Source organism: Phyllobates terribilis, unplaced genomic scaffold (assembly GCF_046119375.1).
Source record: "Phyllobates terribilis strain yellow unplaced genomic scaffold, ASM4611937v1 Scaffold_9__5_contigs__length_417890890, whole genome shotgun sequence".
NCBI classification, from domain to species: Eukaryota; Metazoa; Chordata; class Amphibia; order Anura; family Dendrobatidae; genus Phyllobates; species Phyllobates terribilis.
Window position 1 is genome coordinate 190,331,090 of NW_027362769.1, and position 20,264 is coordinate 190,351,353.

At 50.0% G+C, this 20,264-nt stretch overlaps 1 protein-coding gene across 2 annotated transcripts; it reads right to left on the minus strand.

The window, feature by feature from the left end:
* Positions 1-8,025: 8,025 nt before the first annotated feature.
* SNX4 (sorting nexin 4) lies at positions 8,026-16,301 on the minus strand. 2 transcript variants are annotated; one of them, XM_073647546.1, is made up of 14 exons: positions 16,058-16,301; positions 14,966-15,101; positions 14,760-14,895; positions 14,268-14,417; positions 14,142-14,189; positions 12,998-13,053; positions 12,318-12,390; positions 11,699-11,760; positions 10,758-10,823; positions 10,509-10,598; positions 9,996-10,095; positions 9,672-9,817; positions 9,474-9,588; positions 8,026-9,025 (listed from the first exon to the last, which is right to left on the minus strand). In XM_073647546.1, exons 1-14 carry the CDS (start codon positions 16,284-16,286, stop codon positions 8,978-8,980), a joined length of 1,455 nt encoding a protein of 484 aa, XP_073503647.1. In that variant the 5' UTR covers positions 16,287-16,301; the 3' UTR covers positions 8,026-8,977. The 2 variants fall into 2 exon arrangements, with proteins under 2 accessions (XP_073503647.1, XP_073503648.1); XM_073647547.1 differs by having other exon boundaries at positions 14,966-15,087; positions 16,058-16,274.
* Positions 16,302-20,264: the final 3,963 nt, after the last annotated feature.

Consider the following 20,264-nt stretch of genomic DNA (forward strand, 5'->3'; position numbering starts at 1 on the left):
CTGCCGTGACGATACTGGACGGGCGTCAGCCGGGGTACGGGGAGCCATCTGTGAAAGCGGACACTGTTGCCGTGACGATACTGGACGGGCGTCAGCCGGGGCACGGGGAGCCATCGGTGAAAGCGGACACTGCGCTGTGACGATACTGGACGGGCGTCACAGCCGGGGCACGGGGAGCCATCGGTGAAAGCGGACACTGCGCTGTGACGATACTGGACGGGCGTCACAGCCGGGGCACGGGGAGCCATCAGTGAAAGCGGACACTGCGCTGTGACGATACTGGACGGGCGTCACAGCCGGGGCACGGGGAGCCATCGGTGAAAGCGGACACTGCGCTGTGACGATACTGGACGGGCGTCACAGCCGGGGCACGGGGAGCCATCGGTGAAAGCGGACACTGTGCTGTGATTGTACTGGACGGGCGTCAGCCGGGGCACAGGGAGCCATCGGTGAAAGCGGACACTGCGCTGTGATTGTACTGGACGGGTGTCAGCCGGGGCACGGGGAGCCATCGGTGAAAGCGGACACTGCGCTGTGACGATACTGGACGGGCGTCACAGCCGGGGCACGGGGAGCCATCGGTGAAAGCGGACACTGCGCTGTGATTGTACTGGACGGGCGTCACAGCCGGGGCACCGGGAGCCATCGGTGAAAGCGGACACTGCGTTGTGATGATACTGGACGGGCGTCACAGCTGGGGCACGGGCAGTCATCGCGGAAATTGGGTGCTGTGATTGTACTGGACGGGCGTCACAGCCGGGGCTCGTGGTGTCATTTGGGAAACTGGGCGCCTTCCCATGTGTGCCGTGATGATACTGGACTGTCGTCACAGCCGGGGCACGTGGAGTCATGGCAGAAATCTGGTGCCGTCCCATGTGCCGTGATGATACTGGACGGACGTCACAGCTGAGGCACAAAGAAATCTGGTGCTGTCCCATGTGCCGTGATGATACTGGACGATCATAACAGCCGGGGCACGTGGAGTCATCTGTGAAATCGGACACTGCCGTGATGATGCTGGACGGGCATCACAGCCGGGGCACAGGGAGTCATCGCGGAAACTGGGTGCTGTGATTGTACTGGACAGGTGTCACAGCCGGGGCACGTGGAGCCATCGGGGAAATTGGGTGCCATCCCGTGAGCGCCGTGATGATACTGGACAGGCGTCACAGCCAGGGCACGTGGAGTCATCGCGGAAATCTGGCGCTATTCCGTGCGCGCCGTAATGATACTGGACAGGCATCACAGCTGGGGAACATGGAGTCATCTGGGAAATAGGGCGCTGTGCCATGATAATACTGGAAAGGAGTCTCAGACGGGGCATGTGGAGTCATTGGGGGAAATCGCCGTGATGATACTGGACAGATGTCACAGCCGGGGTACGTGGAGTTGTTGGAGGGAAATTGGGTGCCGTTCCGTGAGCACCATATTCTCCATGACGCAACCTATACTAGGAGACGTAGCACCAGTACTGGTAACTTTTTTACCAGTTTTGCCTCTCTATTGTGCAAGAACCAAAATGTTTTCTTATTTTTTTCTTCGTAATTTCTATTTGCTCCTGAGATCGCTTCATGGACCCGCTGCTGCCATGACGACATTGTTTTCCCTCTTATCAGTATGGATTAGGTGGCGGGCGCCATGATTCACGTGGAGCACAAATCTGAAGTCCTACCCCAGGCCCCTACACAGAAAACATTCAGAGCCTGGACCATATTCCGGAGAAGAATTAATTTCATCCAAACCGCGCACGTTATAAGAGCGTAACGACCCCCTTCAATCGCCGCACTGCTGCAAACAGAGATAGTGTGCTTCCTCTGAGGTTGCCATGGCAGCATCAACACTCTGCAGTGACATCATGTCTACTGGTATTACCATGACAACGCCACAGCAAGCCCAATGCTTCCATGACTGTCTTCTAAAAAAATATATATATTTTTGCAACTAAACCTTAGCATAATTGTCGATGAGAAGTTATGGCCGCCAGCAGCTAAAGGTCCTTCTGTGTCTCCGGGATCTCCAGCTGGCACGCAGTGAGGGGAGGATGCACTAATACCAGATCCGCTCATTACCCATGTACGAGGGGAAGGACAAATACAGACGTCCATGTACGGACCATGATTTCCATATGTCTCCTTGCCAAACTCAACAGCCTCATTTATAGCTGGAGTCCCGTGCCTGATCCTGACATCTCGGGTTGTACCCCGACGTGAGACTTTAGCCTAAAGATGGGTCTATCACCCTCCGCTAGGTACGAATGACTGGTGCCACCTGACCCCACTGTTCTGCCATGAACGGTCAGGTCTTTTTTGGTTGCTATGGGTTACTAGTGTCCCTGTTGCTGTGGAGAATTTACCTAAGTTGCCATGGTAATGTCATAAATGCAGTGTTATACAGGACATTGTGTGATTTGTGGCATCTACCAAGCTGAGATCTGCCTGGGTAGCATTGGTGAGAGCAGGGTTGAGGCTCATTTGGAGCGAGGGTTGTGCTGTGTCATTGTAAGCGTTAATATAGACTGAGGAGAATGAGAGCGTGACCTCCACTCCCCACGGTCGTACAGAGATTATGAAAGTTTTATTATGTCATATACAGTGCTGCCTCGGGGAGTAAGGAGTGCTCACTATGTATGTGGCGCTGCCCTGCAGAGTGCCTGCGCCATAGCTAGTAGTAGGGGTGAGGAGCACTCACTGTGTATGTAGTACTGCCTTGCAGAGTGCCTGCTCCAGAGCTAACAGTGGGATGGGTAGCGCTCGCTATTTATGTGGTGCTGCCCTGCAGAGTGCTTGCATCATAGCTAATAGGATCGAGTTGCAATTTCTATGTATGTGGTGCTGCCCTGCAGAGTGCCTGCACCATAGCTAGTAGTAGGGGTGAGTAGTGTCCGCTATGTAAGTGGCATTGGTCCGCAGAGTGCCTGCAGCATAGCTAGTAGTAGGGGTGAGTAGCGCTTGCTATGCATGTGGTGTTGGCCTGCAGAGTGCCTGCACCATAGCTAATAGTGGGATGAGTAGTGCTCGCTATGTATGTGGTGCTGCTCTGCCGCGTGCCTGTGCCATAGTAGTAGGTGTGAGGAGCAATTGCTATGTATGTCGTGCTGCTTTGCAGAATGCCTGCACTATAAATAAATAAATTTTATTTCTATAGCACCAACATATCATTATAAATACATATATGTTCCAGAAATACATTCCTAGTTTTATTTTCAAAAAGAGGCAAGTGCCCTATATTGTAGCTATACAACTCATGATAGACTTCAAAGAAGAGGAGAACGCAGAGTTAAAGCTGATATAAATCAATTTTTATTGAATCAATTAATAAAATATTGCATACCTGATATTAGCACAAATCATGAGGTGAAATCGTAGAGAAACCCAGTGTAAGGCTGGAGCACCCACCCACCCGCCAGACACAAAAGTATAGCTGAAGTCAGCTTGATCATTTTATTAATTGATGCAATAAAAATAGTTTTATATCAGCTTTAACTCAGCGTTCTCCTCTTCTTTGAACACCAACATATCCTGCAGCAATTTACAATTAAGCAGGGACATGTTCAGACAATAAAAACAAAGTAACACCGTTCACTAGTTACAGGAGGAGTGAGGGCCCTGCTGCCAGCAAACTACAACTTGTAAAGAAATAGCTTGGAAACAATAGGTAGAACGTCCCGTACGGTCCGGCCATCATTATAATAAATGTCAGGAGCTATCTTAGTGCAATCACCAAGCGCTGTTGGTTGGAAGGCGTAGAGACTGAAGAATAAGAGACCAGATTCTGAGTAAAAATTAGGAAGTGGGAATAGGCAAGGAAAAAATACAAAACGATCCAGCCGGAAAACTTAGCTTTTCTTTAGCCTTTAAAACATAATACTCCAGCATATGTTGACATTAGTGCACTATAAGAGTTACGACCTACGTGTTTTGACGTTAATCTTAATCCAAGATTAAGACTAACGTTGAAACGTGTGGGTTGTAACTCTTATAGTGCACTAATGTCAACATATGGTAGAGTATTTTGTTTTAAAGGCTAAAGAAAAGCTACATTTTACTAACTTTAGCAGTTCCCGCTGGATCGTTTATTTTTTCCTAGTCCTCATCACAGCTGCTCTGACTGGATCCGTGCGGGATTGCACATACTCCACACCCCTCAAGGTGAATGGACTTGTTACTATTTTTTTTCTGGGAATAAATAAGGGTTAGGTTAGTGAATTGAGGGTATAGGACTATTTAAAAAGATGTCTTTAAAGCATGTTTTAAAATGTGGGGGTTAGGTATTAGTCAGATTGTCAGGGGTAGTGCATTCTAGAAAACTGGCCCATCACAAGAGAAATCTTGGAGACAGAGGTGTGAAATTCAGGTTACGGAGGATGTTGGTCTTAGATCAGTTGCAGGATGGATAGGGTGATGGAAATGAGTGAGGAGATGTAGAGCGGTGCAGAACTGTTGAGCGTTTTGTGGGTGAGAGAAGTTTGTATTGTATTCTGTAGCGAATGGGCAACCGGTGCAATGACTGGCACAGGAAGGAGGCATTGTTGTAGCGGCTGGACAGAAATACGACACTGGCTGCCGCATTAAGGATGGATTGGAGAGGAGAGAGTTTAGTTAGAGGGAGACCGATCAGTATAGAGTTACAGTAGTCCAGATGAGAATGAATAAGAGCGACAGTAAGAGTTTTTTGCTGTTTATAAGGTTATAAAAGGTTGATTTCTGGAGATGTTTTTAAGATGCGAGTGAGTGATTGGCTGTAGGGAATATGCAAATCGCCTCTTCAGAGAGGAAGAGGACTAGAACTCTAGTGCCACCTATTTGAAGTAACAATCTTAACCAATAGGTGGCACTAGAGTTCTAGTCCTCTTCCAAGTCCAAGAAAAATAGATGCAGCACTCCAGAGTTCCAATTCATATGAGGTTTTATTGACCCATCATGTCATAAAGGTGGCAACGTTTCCTCCCTATATAATTTCTCCACTACATAACTGGAAATTACCTGAATGAGTTATGTTTACAGCTATCTATATATTCTATTTAACAGTACTTTGTTGCATTCTATCTTATGCTTCAACCATCTCTTTTTGATGGCCTTTTTTAGACGTGAATTATTGATATTATTTTTACTACCTGCACTTATCATATTTTTTATGAATAGGGCTTAATAAGGGTCAAGAGGGAAAGCAGATGGGGGGCAGGATCACAACATTATGGTGCCAACCTCCGCTGCAAGGCAGGGACAGTATATGAGGCCTTCATAGAGTAATTCCCACTGCCTGTTTTCTCCCCTGTAACTTTATTAGTATGTCTAATTCCCCCCTTTTTATGGTAATTTCAATAGTGTTGTGTATATAGTAGGAGGGTCGTTTTTTGCTTGTGTTTTTTTTCAGTTTCAGCAGAGTGTAAGAAGTGGAAACCTGATTGTAAAAGCTCGAGAAAAGAAAACAGTAACCTGAGAGATAGTGGATTAGATGGGAGTGGACCGAGCGTTCCAGGAGTTTAGAGATTAAGCTAAGATTAGAGACAGGTGCATAATTAGCTGTGCACTTTTGAGCCAGGGTTGTTGTGGTTTTTTTTTTTTTTTTTTTTTTTTTTTTTAGTAAAGGGGTTACGATGGCATGTATGAATGAAGAGGGAAAGGTACCGGAAGAAAGAGAGGTTAAATATTTTAGTTAGGTGGGTAGTAACAACTGGGAAGAGACGTGAGGGAATAGGGTCACTGGTGCAGGCTGTAGGGCAAGAAGAAGCGAGGAGCCTGGTAACGTCTACTTATGTATTAGGCTTGAAGGTGGAAAGTGAGCTCGAGGTGTGGGAGAGAAGGGGAGCCAGGCTTCGAGGGAACTGTGCAAAAATGTCCTGACAATTACTGTTGATTTTTTTTTTTTTTTCTAGGAAGTGGCCAGATCGTCTGCGCTGAGATTGGTGACTGGGGCCTGTACTTTTAGAGCTCAGTAGGGAGTGGAAAGTTTCAAACAGTTGTTTTGGAATGTCGGCAAGTGATGTGATGAGGGCGGTGAAGTAGACTTGTTTGGCCAGATAGAAAGCAGAGTAACAATTTGAGCATAAACTTATAGTAAATATATGGTCCTACCCTGCAGTGTGCCTGCGCCATAGCTAATAGTGGGGTGAGGAGTGCTCACTATGTAGGTGATACTGCCCTGCAGAGTGCCTCCGCCATAGCTAATAGTGGGGTGAGGAGTGCTCACTATGTAGGTGATACTACCCTGCAGAGTGCCTGCTCCATAGCTAATAGTGGGGTGAGGAGTGCTCACTATATAGGTGATACTGCCCTGCAGTTTGCCTGCTCCATAGCTAATAGTGGGGTGAGGAGTGCTCACTATGTAGGTGATACTGCCCTGCAGTTTGCCTGCTCCATAGCTAATAGTGGGGTGAGGAGTGCTCACTATGTAGGTGATACTGCCCTGCAGTTTGCCTGCTCCATAGCTAATAGTGGGGTGAGGAGTGCTCACTATGTAGGTGATACTGCCCTGCAGTTTGCCTGCTCCATAGCTAATAGTGGGGTGAGGAGTGCTCACTATGTAGGTGATACTGCCCTGCAGAGTGCCTCCGCCATAGCTAATAGTGGGGTGAGGAGTGCTCACTATGTAGGTGATACTGCCCTGCAGAGTGCCTGTGCCATAGCGAATAGCGGGTGGTCTTTACATGCAGACCAATGTTTTGTAAAGAAACATCCTCAAAACATTGTTTTTAACCTGATAACCTATACATGTGTAGTGCGTGGTCCTGGGCTATAACCCTGCACCAGTGTAAATTTACAGCGTAGGATTATAGCTCCTTGGATAGGAAATTGGATGCTCAATTGTGTTGAACTGGTGCTCAGGAGTAAAACATCAAATGGTCAATAGAAAGTCCGGCACTCATGAGTGCCAGATTATAGCTCCTGTCACAGCCTTGGATCCTGGTCTAGCAGGTTATTACATAGCTCTCAGTGAGGGCTACAGAAGCGTCAGTACAGCGATACTACTATAGGACCTGGTGATCATGTGATTGGATAACAGAGCGGCTGGGTCCTAGCAGAGCCAGATTTACTTTCCAGTGACGGGTCACTCATTATAATGCAGCACTATTTCCTGTAACTATGGATGTTCCAATTTCAGTGGAAAAGAAATCTCTGGGGAACAAATTACAGAGGCGTTCAAAAAGTTATCTACCCCCGCATTTTCTGAGGTTTTCTGTGCATGTTGAGACGGGTCTGGACATGCAACAGAAGTTCAGTCTGATGAAAGCACTGGAAATGACAGGATGGCAAGTGCAGTACACTGCGGCTCTACAAAGAAAGTGAGGGATTTGGAGCGTCAATAATTAAATTCATTACAAAAGCAGCACATGAAAGGATGATTGCTGTATATGGTGATGATGCACCTTTTACTACCAAGTAAAGTTTTGGGCCAAGCAGTTTAAATGGGGCGGGGAAATCAATTGAAGAGGACCCCCCCCATTCAAGGCGACCAGTCAAAGCTCCTTCATAGGAAATGTGCCATAAAGTGGAGGCCATTATTTTGGAAGATCAACGTGTTAGTCACCATCCGCCCTACAGTCCAGACCCGGCTCACAATTATTACTTTCTTTTTTGGAACCTGAAGAAATTTTTTGCAACAAATGCTGATAATGCAGTCCCAGAGGCAGGAGCAAGGTGATTGCAACAGGGAGAAATCTCCTCATATTCTGACGCCATCTAGTCATTGGAAGTAAAATAAGTATGGTGAAGCCAAGGGGGATTACATTCAAAAGTAGTACGTTCAATTTTCTCAGAAAACTTTGTTTTCGTATTCAGGTAGATAAAGTATTTAACACCCCTATATGAAAAAAAAGTGTAAAAAAAATTCTTTCAATATAAAATAAATCAAAGACCTACATGGCCATATGAAAAATAGGCCAGGCACGGCCGCAAATTGTGGTTGTGTGCTCGTCCCACATTGGGGCTGGAGCTGCCTTCTGCATTGCATTATTCTGGTCAGTGTAGTCGTGACTTTTGCTGCAGTTTTTCCGATGGCTATAATGTGTGAAGGAGACGGCGGAGAACAGATGAAATGATAATTTATTAAATTTGGCACCTGGCATGTAATGAGGGAAACAGAAGAACCAATCAGAAGACAATAGTGAGGCAGAGCGCCATGCAGAAGGTTATGGGCTGGCAACCAAATGTAACCGCGGCCTGTAGGAAGAAGGGCTACCAGCCCACCCAGTCCAATAACTGATATATATATATTTGTCAGTGAGGGTAGCAGCCATAAACCCCAACCTTGTCCTGCTCACACAACTGAACGCTCCTTTCCTGATGTTACTACTGGCGATAATTATAACAAACCCTCGGCTGTGTGAGCAGGATTAGGTCAGCACCGGTTACAGCCTGTGGCCATATTTCTGTGAAATGGCGGTAAGCAGAAGTGTTGGGAATGGTGAGGACTAGGCATCCAATCATTATTACTCTGCACCGGCCCTTTAATATACACAAGTATAAAAGTAGCTGGAGTCCTGCAAGTGGTGGACAACGTTACAGCAGCGGGGCCCATAGCTTGGATGAACATTGCTATAAAAATGGCTTCCATCACCTCCACGTGACATCACTAAGTGAGTGCTGATCGCTCTGCCCTGGATGCATTCACATGACTTTCCACCTTTAGGTACAGATCTAAGGACTAAGCCAGGACTGAACTTGACCCTTTATTATCTGCTCCAGGTCATTTCCTCGAGCTTAGAAAGTGAAAGCCTAACTTATAAGAGGAGGATTCGGCTTCAGTTCTGTTGGGAACAAGGCCTGGCCCGTCACATAGCAAGCAAGCCGCAAGAAAATTCTTGGCATAAGGCTGATGCCATATTCTGCGTGTGGCCACCGTGGTTTCACCGTGACAGATATTCCAGTTATAACCAGTTCTGTGGGCAGGATAGAGGATGCCCGTGTTACCAGACGAGGTGGTGACAGCACCATCTAGCTCCTTGACTCGAGGACTCCAGACTCGGGGGGGGGGGGGGTCACATCTTGCTGAAGCATTCCTTAGCGTTCGTCCAGACCTGGATGCCCTGTGGCCAACAGAGGAAAAGTGGCAAAAAATAACTATAAAATCCATAGTAATTGAGGAAAGTGACAATCATTTCAGAGATCTCATGGACAACTGGATGTGCTCCCTCATCTCATTCCACAAGGATCAGCCGATCTGGAGGAGCAGTCCTTGTGCAGACATGACTGCCAGAGCGTGGTAGGAAGGGACACAGCCGAGGACAGATGTGGGTTGTGGTGCCGCTCGTGGTCATCCCTCTACAGCACACGATAGCAGTGCCAAGCCTGACCATTGCCAATCTCTTCTCCACTGCCAATATTACCCGAGGACAGTAGAGCTGGATAACTAATTTCATATCACAGTGTACAATACTGGGGGCATCAGAAATGATCAGGCCTTTATGTAATAAGGGCTGCAGATACTCTGGGCCTGGAGTGGATGCTCTTCCCCCATCTAGCGCAGCTCCTCACCTTCTTGCACATGCTGATCTGCATCACAGCGTAGTTGATCAGCGCCTCCTTCAGGTCCCGATTCTTCTGATCCTTAAACCGTTCAATCTCTAGCCAGGCGTTCTGCACAAAGTCTCTGAAAAGTCAAATCTCTTATGGTGAGATTGTGCTACATAAAATACCCCCAAAAATGGTGGCCGCACCCACAGATGGCCGCACCTGCTGTCTTCATTCTGCACCTTCAGCTGCTCCTCGCCCTCCTCGATCTGCTCTTCCAGCTGCTTGATCTTGGACTCTCTCTGCTCTGGAGTCTCCTGACCAAACAGTTTGCTGGTCATTCCCTTCAGTGAAAAAGTTCTCACCGTCTGAGGGTCAAAGCAGAGACATGTCAGTGTCAAACCAATGGGATATCGAGGTACAAGTATACTGGCCTCATGCTCCTTCATAGGTAGATCCATGCTACCTCACCATTATGGTGGAAATGCCCTCGAAGGACTGTTTAAGCTATGGTGCAGGTACCGCACAGATCAGCGGCTCACTCACCCCGGTGGCCAGCTCCTCACACTGCTGCTTCTTAGAGACCAGATCCAGCGCCGACATCTCCAGGTCATACTGCATGAGCTCATGTTTCCGACACACCGCTCTGCAAGCAGATTTACTGCAGGATTAGGGATTGCTAAAAAATACAATCCTACCCAAGGTAATAGTCCACCAAGAACTCTGCATTGCTCTCCACGCCGTCCCCTGATCTAATACAGTGCAATCTGCTAATATGGCAGCAAACGCTAGAGAAAGGACCTGTTAATCCAGCACTGGCTTCTCTACTACTGTAATATAACCTGATGTCTCCACTCCGGCAGGGAGATGGGAGATGTCTATGCATCTTAAGTATTTCTGTACAGCCACCATACAAGGTTTATATACTGAATGGAACGGCTTCCCGATTCCTCCTGCGCCGCTCCCATGGTTAGATCCCTACAGACGATAATCTGTCTAGTGTCTATGGCCTCCGCAATGATAAGCGGCACAGAGTGGAGATAAGAGGTGCGCCAGTACCTTAGAGCTTCTGCATAGAATAAGTATTCTTTGAGCTGATCGGCGTAGTGTTCCTCCTCCTCCAGGATGTCATCAATGGAAGCAGCGTATCTGCGGACACCATGAAAGAGTTACCTTCAGGAGCAGTCACCCCCGATCAACTCCAAATCAAACTTCAGAAGACGACCAACCAAAAGATACAACACTGAGACCGAACGTCAGAGGAACAAGCAGAAGAAATAAGGCCAGCGGGTCTCACGTTACACTTACACATCCATGTGATGTCCGGCGCTCTGCAGACCGTCCCCCATCTCCTTCTCTATCGCACTCCACTCACTGCAGACAAGAACATTGTAAAACACGTCCAGAAAGCCTGGGACACCTCCCTCAGTCGTCCCGACCCTCGCCACCTCCCTCAGTCGTCCCGACCCTCGCCACCTCCCTCAGTCGTCCCGACCCTCGCCACCTCCCTCAGTCGTCCCGACCCTCACTACCTCCGCACCTCCCTCAGTCGTCCCGACCCTCACTACCTCCGCACCTCCCTCAGTCGTCCCGACCCTCACTACCTCCGCACCTCCCTCAGTCGTCCCGACCCTCACTACCTCCGCACCTCCCTCAGTCGTCCCGACCCTCACTACCTCCGCACCTCCCTCAGTCGTCCCGACCCTCACTACCTCCGCACCTCCCTCAGTCGTCCCGACCCTCACTACCTCCGCACCTCCCTCAGTCGTCCCGACCCTCACTACCTCCGCACCTCCCTCAGTCGTCCCGACCCTCACTACCTCCGCACCTCCCTCAGTCGTCCCGACCCTCACTACCTCCGCACCTCCCTCAGTCGTCCCGACCCTCACTACCTCCGCACCTCCCTCAGTCGTCCCGACCCTCACTACCTCCGCACCTCCCTCAGTCGTCCCGACCCTCACTACCTCCGCACCTCCCTCAGTCGTCCCGACCCTCACTACCTCCGCACCTCCCTCAGTCGTCCCGACCCTCACTACCTCCGCACCTCCCTCAGTCGTCCCAACCCTCACTACCTCCACCCCTCCCTCAGTCGTCCCGACCTCACTACCCCGACACCTCCCTTATTCATCCTAATCTCACTACCCCGCTCTTGATAGCATTACATGGGGACATCTTCCCCCACGGGACGGTCCACTACGGCCTCACTACCTGGACATGCTCGGCCCACGTGGCAGGATGAACAAACTGACCTGAACACTCGGCCATAATTCCCGTGCACTTTATACACGCCATACAGCCGGTCAGCCACTCGCTAAGAGACACAGAGAAAGACATCTTATAAAGTATATCAAACTGCGATAATAACCATCGGCCAATCATGCCCATCCTCATCAAGTACACTGCGGCCTACTTCGTTTAAAGTGTTAATCTGGGACAGTGGCAAACCGAGTGGATAAGCTTCCCTCCTCTGCGGACACATTTCAGGGGAACCTTGTAGCTTTCCCTGGGCTTCCTCTACCACCATATACCGAGGAAGCTTTAATAGGTCCCTCCACTCCTTTCATCTGGCACAAGTATGTGATGGGCCATAAATGTCCGATGGATGCAGAATACAGGGGTGCGAGCTGCAGCTTTCTTGAGAGCGGACCCCATGATGTGCCGCTGTCAGTGCAGAGGGGACCATGCCTACAATCATTTCTATGGACGTTATACAGGCATCTTTTGGATCTCCCGTACAGCTAAAGAGTCAGGCAGACGCCTCTTCGCTGACAGCAGCGAGGGCCACAGCCTGGTGGTACACCGATGCTGATGGTGGATCCTGCATCTATCACAGATATGGGACAGGTTTACGTGATTCTTGTCACTCACCGCACGGACCCGCAGCAGGTGAGAGATGACGGACTGCAGCTCATCGCTGTAATGTTTCAGCTCCGTGAATCGCCTACAAAAGTGGAAGAGCTGGGTGTAACCATGAGAAGAGGCAGACTGCGGATACCGCACACCGAGAAGCCGCTGAGCACAACCCCCAACAAGATGAAAGCGTGAGAGCGGTCAGCAGTATTTGTGAGTTTGCTTCACTCACTTATATATCGCCATCATATACCACGGCGCTTTACAGACATAATCACTGGCCCCATTATCCAAACTCGGGATCGGGAAAAGTAGATTTCTGCTTCCTGTCAGTGAATAAAACTGAATATAGAGGCTCAAAAATCCATTCTGACCTAGTTCTGCTCACACTGCAGATGGTTTGTTACAGTGTAGACAATTCTCTGTGAGCTAAGCAAATCAGCACAAAGCTTTGTCACAATGTATCAGTCTGGAATGTAATGCCAAAGGAATTGTAACAGGCCCTCAGCTGTGTGATCAGGACTCCTGAATAATGAAGCTTCACTCATCACTACAATCACTGTCATTTACACAACAGTGGAAGCAGTATTAAAGTAACAGGGGACGACTTATGGAGTATTATTGAGGGGATGGGGGCACGGCTGCCCCAACACGCGGGATCCCAGCTGCCCCAATACACACCGTCCTATCACACTCACTTGTCTGGGTTTTTGACGCGGAAAGTTGCGCTCAGAGACTTCAACCGGGAATCAGTCTAATAGGGGAAAAAAAAAAAAGGTAAAATACAGAAGAGTGAGAGGCGCCAGAGCGAGGTAGAGGAATGCCCGGGGTAAGAGGCCCGTGTTCATGACGTGGTGGCCAGACCCCTGTATCCAGACTGATTTAGTCAGAAACAGAGCAGAGAACTGGTTAAAAATCCCGAGGCATCAACCATACGGACGGACTCCGATCACAGGATGTAGTTTTGAATGACACCGTTCATTTTGCCATATAGTGTATGAACTGGAAACAGGAAAAAGAACCCGAGGGCGGTGAAATTGAGGTAAAATAAAAGTCACCACGCTGCCATTGTTTTTATGACGTTCACTGAGCAGAAAATGACCGGGTGCCACGCTTCTTCAGGCCGTGATTACACGATACCAAACGTGTGTGCTGTTTTCCCGTTGATGGAGCGGTGGGAGGAATTTTTTGCGCGGTGAGATGTCGTTTTTTTTTTGGTGATGGGGGGGGGGGGGGGGGATGCCGGATGACCACAAAATACCAATTTTGGTGTTTAGATACTTGTACTTTCTGTTTTGCGTTTACTGTGCGGGTTAATTACTTTTCTATCTTCATGAATCAGACTTTTACGGATGCAGCGATGAAGACTTTGCTTCTTTTTTGTATTTCTTTATTTTTGGATTGGAAAAAACAACAAGGGGAAGGGGGGGCGGATTCGCACATTTTTATTATTAACTACTACTTATTATTTTAACTCCCCCCTATAGGGGTCTTCAGCCTGCGGTCATTATTGCCACTGGCCAGGTGTTACGAGAGTACAAAGATGGCGGCAGCCCACTATTGTGTCACGTAGGGGTAATGGAAGCGGAAATCAGGCGCGTACGCGGACAGGATCCATGTCTACTGCTGTCAGCGGCCTGTAGAGGGCGTCACACTGCAGTTAGGGGCGGCTGTATATCACAGCCGTCTCCTCCCCACGTGGGCAGCACTCGCTGGCTATGACTGTATGTGGCTCGTTCTGTGCACGTAGAGCGGCTCTCGTTATTTCACCGCCGAGGTCCAGACAAAGAAAACACAATGATGGCGCCCTGTGTCCCTCGGGGCGGCAGCGGGTCGTGGTACCTTTCCTTGCAGCCCAGCTTCATTCAGCGCTTCCTTCCATCCACTCTCCTGGAAACAACACACGTGTATGAGGGAGCAGCACACAGAACGTGTTATTACCACATGGGTCCGCAGGGAGCTGCGTACCTGGTTCAGGAAGGAAGTGAAGAGCTTGTCGTGACAGAGGACGGGGTGAGACGCCACCCGCAGCAGGAAGTTCTCCAGTCCGATCCTCCTCCGTTCCACAAAGTCCGGATCCATGTTATCAGCCGACAGCTTGTGCCACACGAACTCTGCCTGGAAAGACAGGGACTAGGTGACAAGGGCCACCCCGAGGCACAGAGTGGACCCCACAACTATTGAAACCCCAGAACAGCGCCCACAACTGGAGATTTCACATGCAGCTCATCCACAGACAGAAGCGGCAGACCTCTGTTACCTGTTAGGGAATGTGAAAACTGAACATCTCACAGCAGTGGGTTTGTTACAATGCATCAAGTATTCTCTAAGTGTAAATAATGAACTGTCCCACCACTGACAGCAAGCAGAGATCTTATTAATAGTAAGATATGATTTACAGGAGGCTGAACAGTCCCTACAAACACGCGGCACAACAGTGTCATCCATGCAGCACTTTACCCTCTTCTCTGGTAACGGCGGCACAACCACGAACGGAAACGTGACGCACAGATAATTGCGCAGAAGCTCAAACTCGCTGTATCTCCGCCACAGACAGTCCAGAGAGCTGTGTCCGTCACCGTGAGCGTCCAGCAACCTGCAGAAAGCACAGACGTCAGCCAGGTCCCAGCGCCGCCCCCACACCATCATGGGGCTACGCGCCTCACCTGGTCTCTATCAGATACGCTGTGTACGTCTCCTGCATGTTCATCGCATTCTTCCCCGTCCGCTTCTCCGCTTCTGAGACGCTGATCTCAAACTTCTTCAATAAAGATTCCTCCCCCAACATCTGTGAGAGAAGATCTGAGAGATCATCAGAGAGCGAGAAATGAGGAGCGTGGGGAGGACACAGCAACGATATGGAGGGGGCGACCGAGGGGCCGAAGTGATGATACGGAGGGCGAGGATAGGACACAGCAACGATATGGAGGGGGCGACAGAGGGGCCGAAGTGATGATACGGAGGGAGAGGATAGGACACAGCAACGATATGGAGGGGGCGACCGAGGGGCCGAAGTGACGATATGGTGGGCGAGGAGCGTGGGGAGGACACAGCAACGATACGGAGGGGGCGACCGAGGGGCCGAAGTGACGATATGGTGGGCGAGGAGCGTGGGGAGGACACAGCAACGATACGGAGGGGGCGACAGAGGGGCCAAAGTGACGATACGGAGGGCGAAGGAGAGTGGGGAGGACACAGCAACGATATGGAGGGGGCGACCGAGGGGCCGAAGTGAAGATACGGAGGGCGAGGATAGGACACAGCAACGATATGGAGGGGGCGACAGAGGGGCCGAAGTGACGATACGGTGGGCGAGGAGCGTGGGGAGGACACAGCAACGATATGGAGGGGGCGACCGAGGGGCCGAAGTGACGATACGGTGGGCGAGGAGCGTGGGGAGGGCACAGCAACGATATGGAGGGGGCGACCACGGGGCCGAAGTGACGATACGGTGGGCGAGGAGCGTGGGGAGGGCACAGCAACGATATGGAGGGGGCGACCGAGGGGCCGAAGTGACGATACGGAGGGCGAGGATAGGACACAGCAACGATATGGAGGGGGCGACAGAGGGGCCGAAGTGACGATACGGAGGGCGAGGAGAGGGCACAGCAACGATATGGAGGGGGCGACAGAGGGGCCGAAGTGACGATACGGAGGGCGAGGAGAGGGCACAGCAACGATATGGAGGGGGCGACAGAGGGGCCGAAGTGACGATACGGAGGGCAAAGCAGGGCCAGGTCCGCCGGGCCGCTCCTCACCGCTGCCGCCCCCGGTGTGACGCCGCCCGCTCCCTCTTCTCCGGTCTCGGTGTCTTCGTTGTCGAACAGTCCGCACGGCTCCTCTCCGCCGCTCATCTCTCCGCTCTATCTCCCGCCTCCGGTGTATACAGTGACCCGGCCCGGGTGTCAGACCCTCACAGCTGACAACTTCCGGTCTCAGGCTCCGCCCGGTATCTATAAAAACCGTAGAGATGAGAGCACGGCGCATGCGCGGCCAGTCTCCGCCCCGGGCTTAGGTTGAGGTGTGATGAAGAGAGACCACGGCTGCTGCAGAACCTCTCTGCTCAGGAGGATGACAGGGACCGAGGCTGATACCGACACTGGGCACAAACCCCCATACATACTGACAGCAGAGACCCCCGAACTATTTCAGCAGACTGTACATAGAATCAGCCCCGAATAACTCCGGCAGAGCCCCCCCCAATTACTCCGGCAGAGCCCCCCTCCCCCCCAATAATAACGGCAGAGCCCCCCAATTACTCCGGCAGAGACCCCCCCCCAATAATTCCAGCAGAGCCCCTTCCAATTGCTCCGGCTGACCAACCCCCCCCATAACTCCAGCAGAGCCCCCCCAATAACTCTTGCAGAGTCCCCCCCAATAACTCCTACAGAGTCCCCCCAATAACTCCTGCAGAGCCCCCCCAATAACTCCTGCAGAGCCCCCCCAATAACTCCTGCAGAGCCCCCCCAATAACTCCTACAGACAGCCCCACCCAATAACTCCTACAGAGCCCCCCAATAACTCCTGCAGAGCCCCCCCAATAACTCCAGCAGTCCCCCCAATAACTCCTACAGAGCCCCCAATAACTCCTGCAGAGCCCCCCCAATAACTCCTGCAGAGCCCCCCAATAACTCCTGCAGAGCCCCCCCAATAACTCCTACAGACAGCCCCCCCAATAACTCCTACAGAGCCCCCCAATAACTCCTGCAGAGCCCCCCCAATAACTCCAGCAGTCCCCTCGATAAGTCCAGCAGAGCCCCCAATAACTCCTGCAGAGCCCCCCAATAACTCCTGCAGAGCCCCCCAATAATATCAGCAGACCCCCCTGATAACTCCAGCAGAACCCCCAATAATTCCAGCAGAGCCCCCCTCCCCCTGATAACTCCAGCAGAGCCCCCAATAATTGCTGCTATACACAGGTTCCCAATACATTACACCAGACGAGACCCCGGGAAGAGGAGGGCGATTGTTGGTTTGTTTTCTGCCACGTTCTTTTTTGCTATTAAGCTGCCCCCAATGCCATCACTACATGTTCATCTCAAGGAAAACGTCCCAGGATTCAGTGCAAAAATCTTTTTCTACTGTCATGATTGCCTCACACGCCCTCTGCTTCAGTCACAGGGGGATTTCTGGCTTTTCAGTCACTGTCAATGAAATGCCTTTTGAAATTCTCCCCGCCCATCGCATTATCATTCCTTCCGGTCACTGCTCCCTACGTAACCGCAATCTCCCATCAGATCCCACACTTGTGCACTGAATCTGGGTGTACGTCCAGCCTCCGGAGCCGCTGAGCGTCAGCGCGGCGAGCTGGAAGACAGGTGTGCATAGCGTGCACACTCACAAACTGTCATGTGGCCTCTGACGCTCAGCGGCTCCGGAGCATGAGCACATAGGGTATGACGCCACTAGGGGGAGCTCCCTGTATACAGAGATACATGATAAGATCCTGTCTGCAGCCACCACTAGAGGGAGCTCCCTGTATACAGAGATACATGATAAGATTCTGTCTGCAGCCACCACTAGAGGGAGCTCCCTGTATACAGAGATACATGATAAGATTCTGTCTGCAGTCACCACTAGGCGGAGCTCCCTGTATACAGAGATACTCTGCAGTCACCACTAGGGGGAGTTCCCTGTATACAGAGACACATGATAAGATCCTGTCTGCAGTCTCTACTAGGGGGAGCTCCCTGTATACAGAGATATTGTCACGCCAGGTGTGGGGAAGACTTGGTGCAACACAAAGGGAAAGGGAGCCTAGACACTAGGGAAAGGGGGGAAGTGGAGACCTCCTAGTCTGGTCTAGCGTCACCCTGTCTCAACTATCGTCCCTATATAGCCTTCTCAGCAATCGCCGCACGTGTGCCTCGCCCTACTCTCCCTGGCGTATGGCTAAGGCTAGGGATGGAAGGAGATGAGCACTAGTCAACCTCCATTAAACTCTATAGACAACAAGGGTGGACAAAACAGGGGAAATGGCTTAGCTTTAGATGAACTCCAAATATATACACGGCCTCAAGCTCCAGAGAGGACGAAGTACTGCTCCTGCTAAGCTTCACAAGTAGAAATGGATACAGCCTCTGAGACACACCAGGTATATATACACCCAGGCCAGAGAGCTAATTAACAAGAGAGAGGTAGCCACTCGGTCCTAAAGACAGCCTCTTATCTAAGAAACTGTCTGCAATGCCAAATGTAGAGATCTCCTGCAACCCACTGCAGGGCGACTGTCTGTCACCTCTGACACACAAGTGACAGATATACAGTGGGGAAAAAAAGTATTTATTCAGCCCCCAATTGTGCAAGTTCTCCCACTTACAAAGATGAGGTCGGCCTTGTAATTGACATCATAGGTCGACCTCAACTATGAGAGACAAAATGAGAAAACAAATCCTGAAAATCACATTGTCTGATTTCGAAAGAAAGTGTTTTCAAATTTTGGTGGAAAATAAGTATTTTGTCAATTACAAGTTCATCTGAATACTTTGTTATATTTCCTTTGTTGGCAATGACAGAGGTGAAACGTTTTCTGTAAGTCTTCACCAGGTTGGCACACACTGTTGCTGGTATGTCGGCCCATTCCTCCACGCAGATCTCCTCTAGAGCCGTAATGTTTTGGGGCTGTCGCTGGACAACACGGACTTTCAACTCCCTCCAAAGGTTTTCTATAGGGTTTAGATCTGGAGACTGGCTAGGCCACTCCAGGACCTTGGAATGCTTCTTACGAAGCCACTGCTTTGTTGCCCTGGTGGTGTGCTTGGGATCATTGTCATGCTGAAGGACCCAGTCACGTTTCATCTTCAATGCCCTTGCTGATGGAAGGAGGTTTGCGCTCAAAATCTCAAGATACAGTTAGGTCCATATATATTTGGACAGAGACAGCATTTTTCTGATTTTGGTTCTAGACATTACCACAATGAATTTTAAACAAAACAATTCAGATGCAGTTGAAGTTCAGACTTTCAGCTTTCATTTGAGGGGATCCACATTAAAACTGGATGAAGGGTTTAGGCGTTTCAGCTCCTTAACATGTGCCACCCTGTTTTTAAAGGGACCAAAAGTAATTGGACAGTTGACTCCGTGGCTATTTCATGGACAGGTGTGGGCAATCCCCGTTATGTCATTCTCCATTAAGCAGATAAAAGGCCTGGAGTTGATTTGAGGTGTGGTGCTTGCATTTGGAAGGTTTTGCTATGAAGTAAACATGCGGTCAAAGGAGCTCTCCATGCAGGTGAAACAAGCCATCCTTAAGCTGCAAAAACAGAAAAAAAAACATCCGAGAAATTGCTACAATATTAGGAGCGGCAAAATCTACAGTTTGGTACATCCTGAGAAAGAAAGAAAGCACTGGTGAACTCATCAATGCAAAAAGACCTGGGCGCCCACGGAAGACAACAGTGGTGGATGATCGCAGAATAATCTCCATGGTGAAGAGAAACCCCTTCACAACAGCCAACCAAGTGACCACCACTCTCCAGGAGGGGGCGTATCAATATCCAAATCTACCATAAAGAGAAGACTGCATGAAAGTAACTACAGAGGGTTCACTGCACGGTGCAAGCCACTCATAAGCATCAAGAATAAAAAGCCTAGACTGGACTTTGCTAAAAAAACATCTAAAAAAGCCAGCCCAGTTCTGGAAGAACATTCTCAAGATCAACCTCTACCAGAATGATGGAAAGAGAAAAGTATGGCGAAGGCGTGGTACAGCTCATGATCCAAAGCATACCACATCATCTGTAAAACACGGCGGAGGCAGTGTGATGGCGCGGGCATGCATGGCTGCCAGTGGCACTGGGTCACTAGTGTTTATTGATGATGTGACACAGGACAGAAGCAGCCGAATGAATTCTGATGTATTCAGAGCCATACTGTCTGCTCAGATCCAGCCGAATGAAGCCAAACTGATTGCTCGTCGTTTCATACTACAGATGGACAATGACCCAAAACATAAAGCCAAAGCAA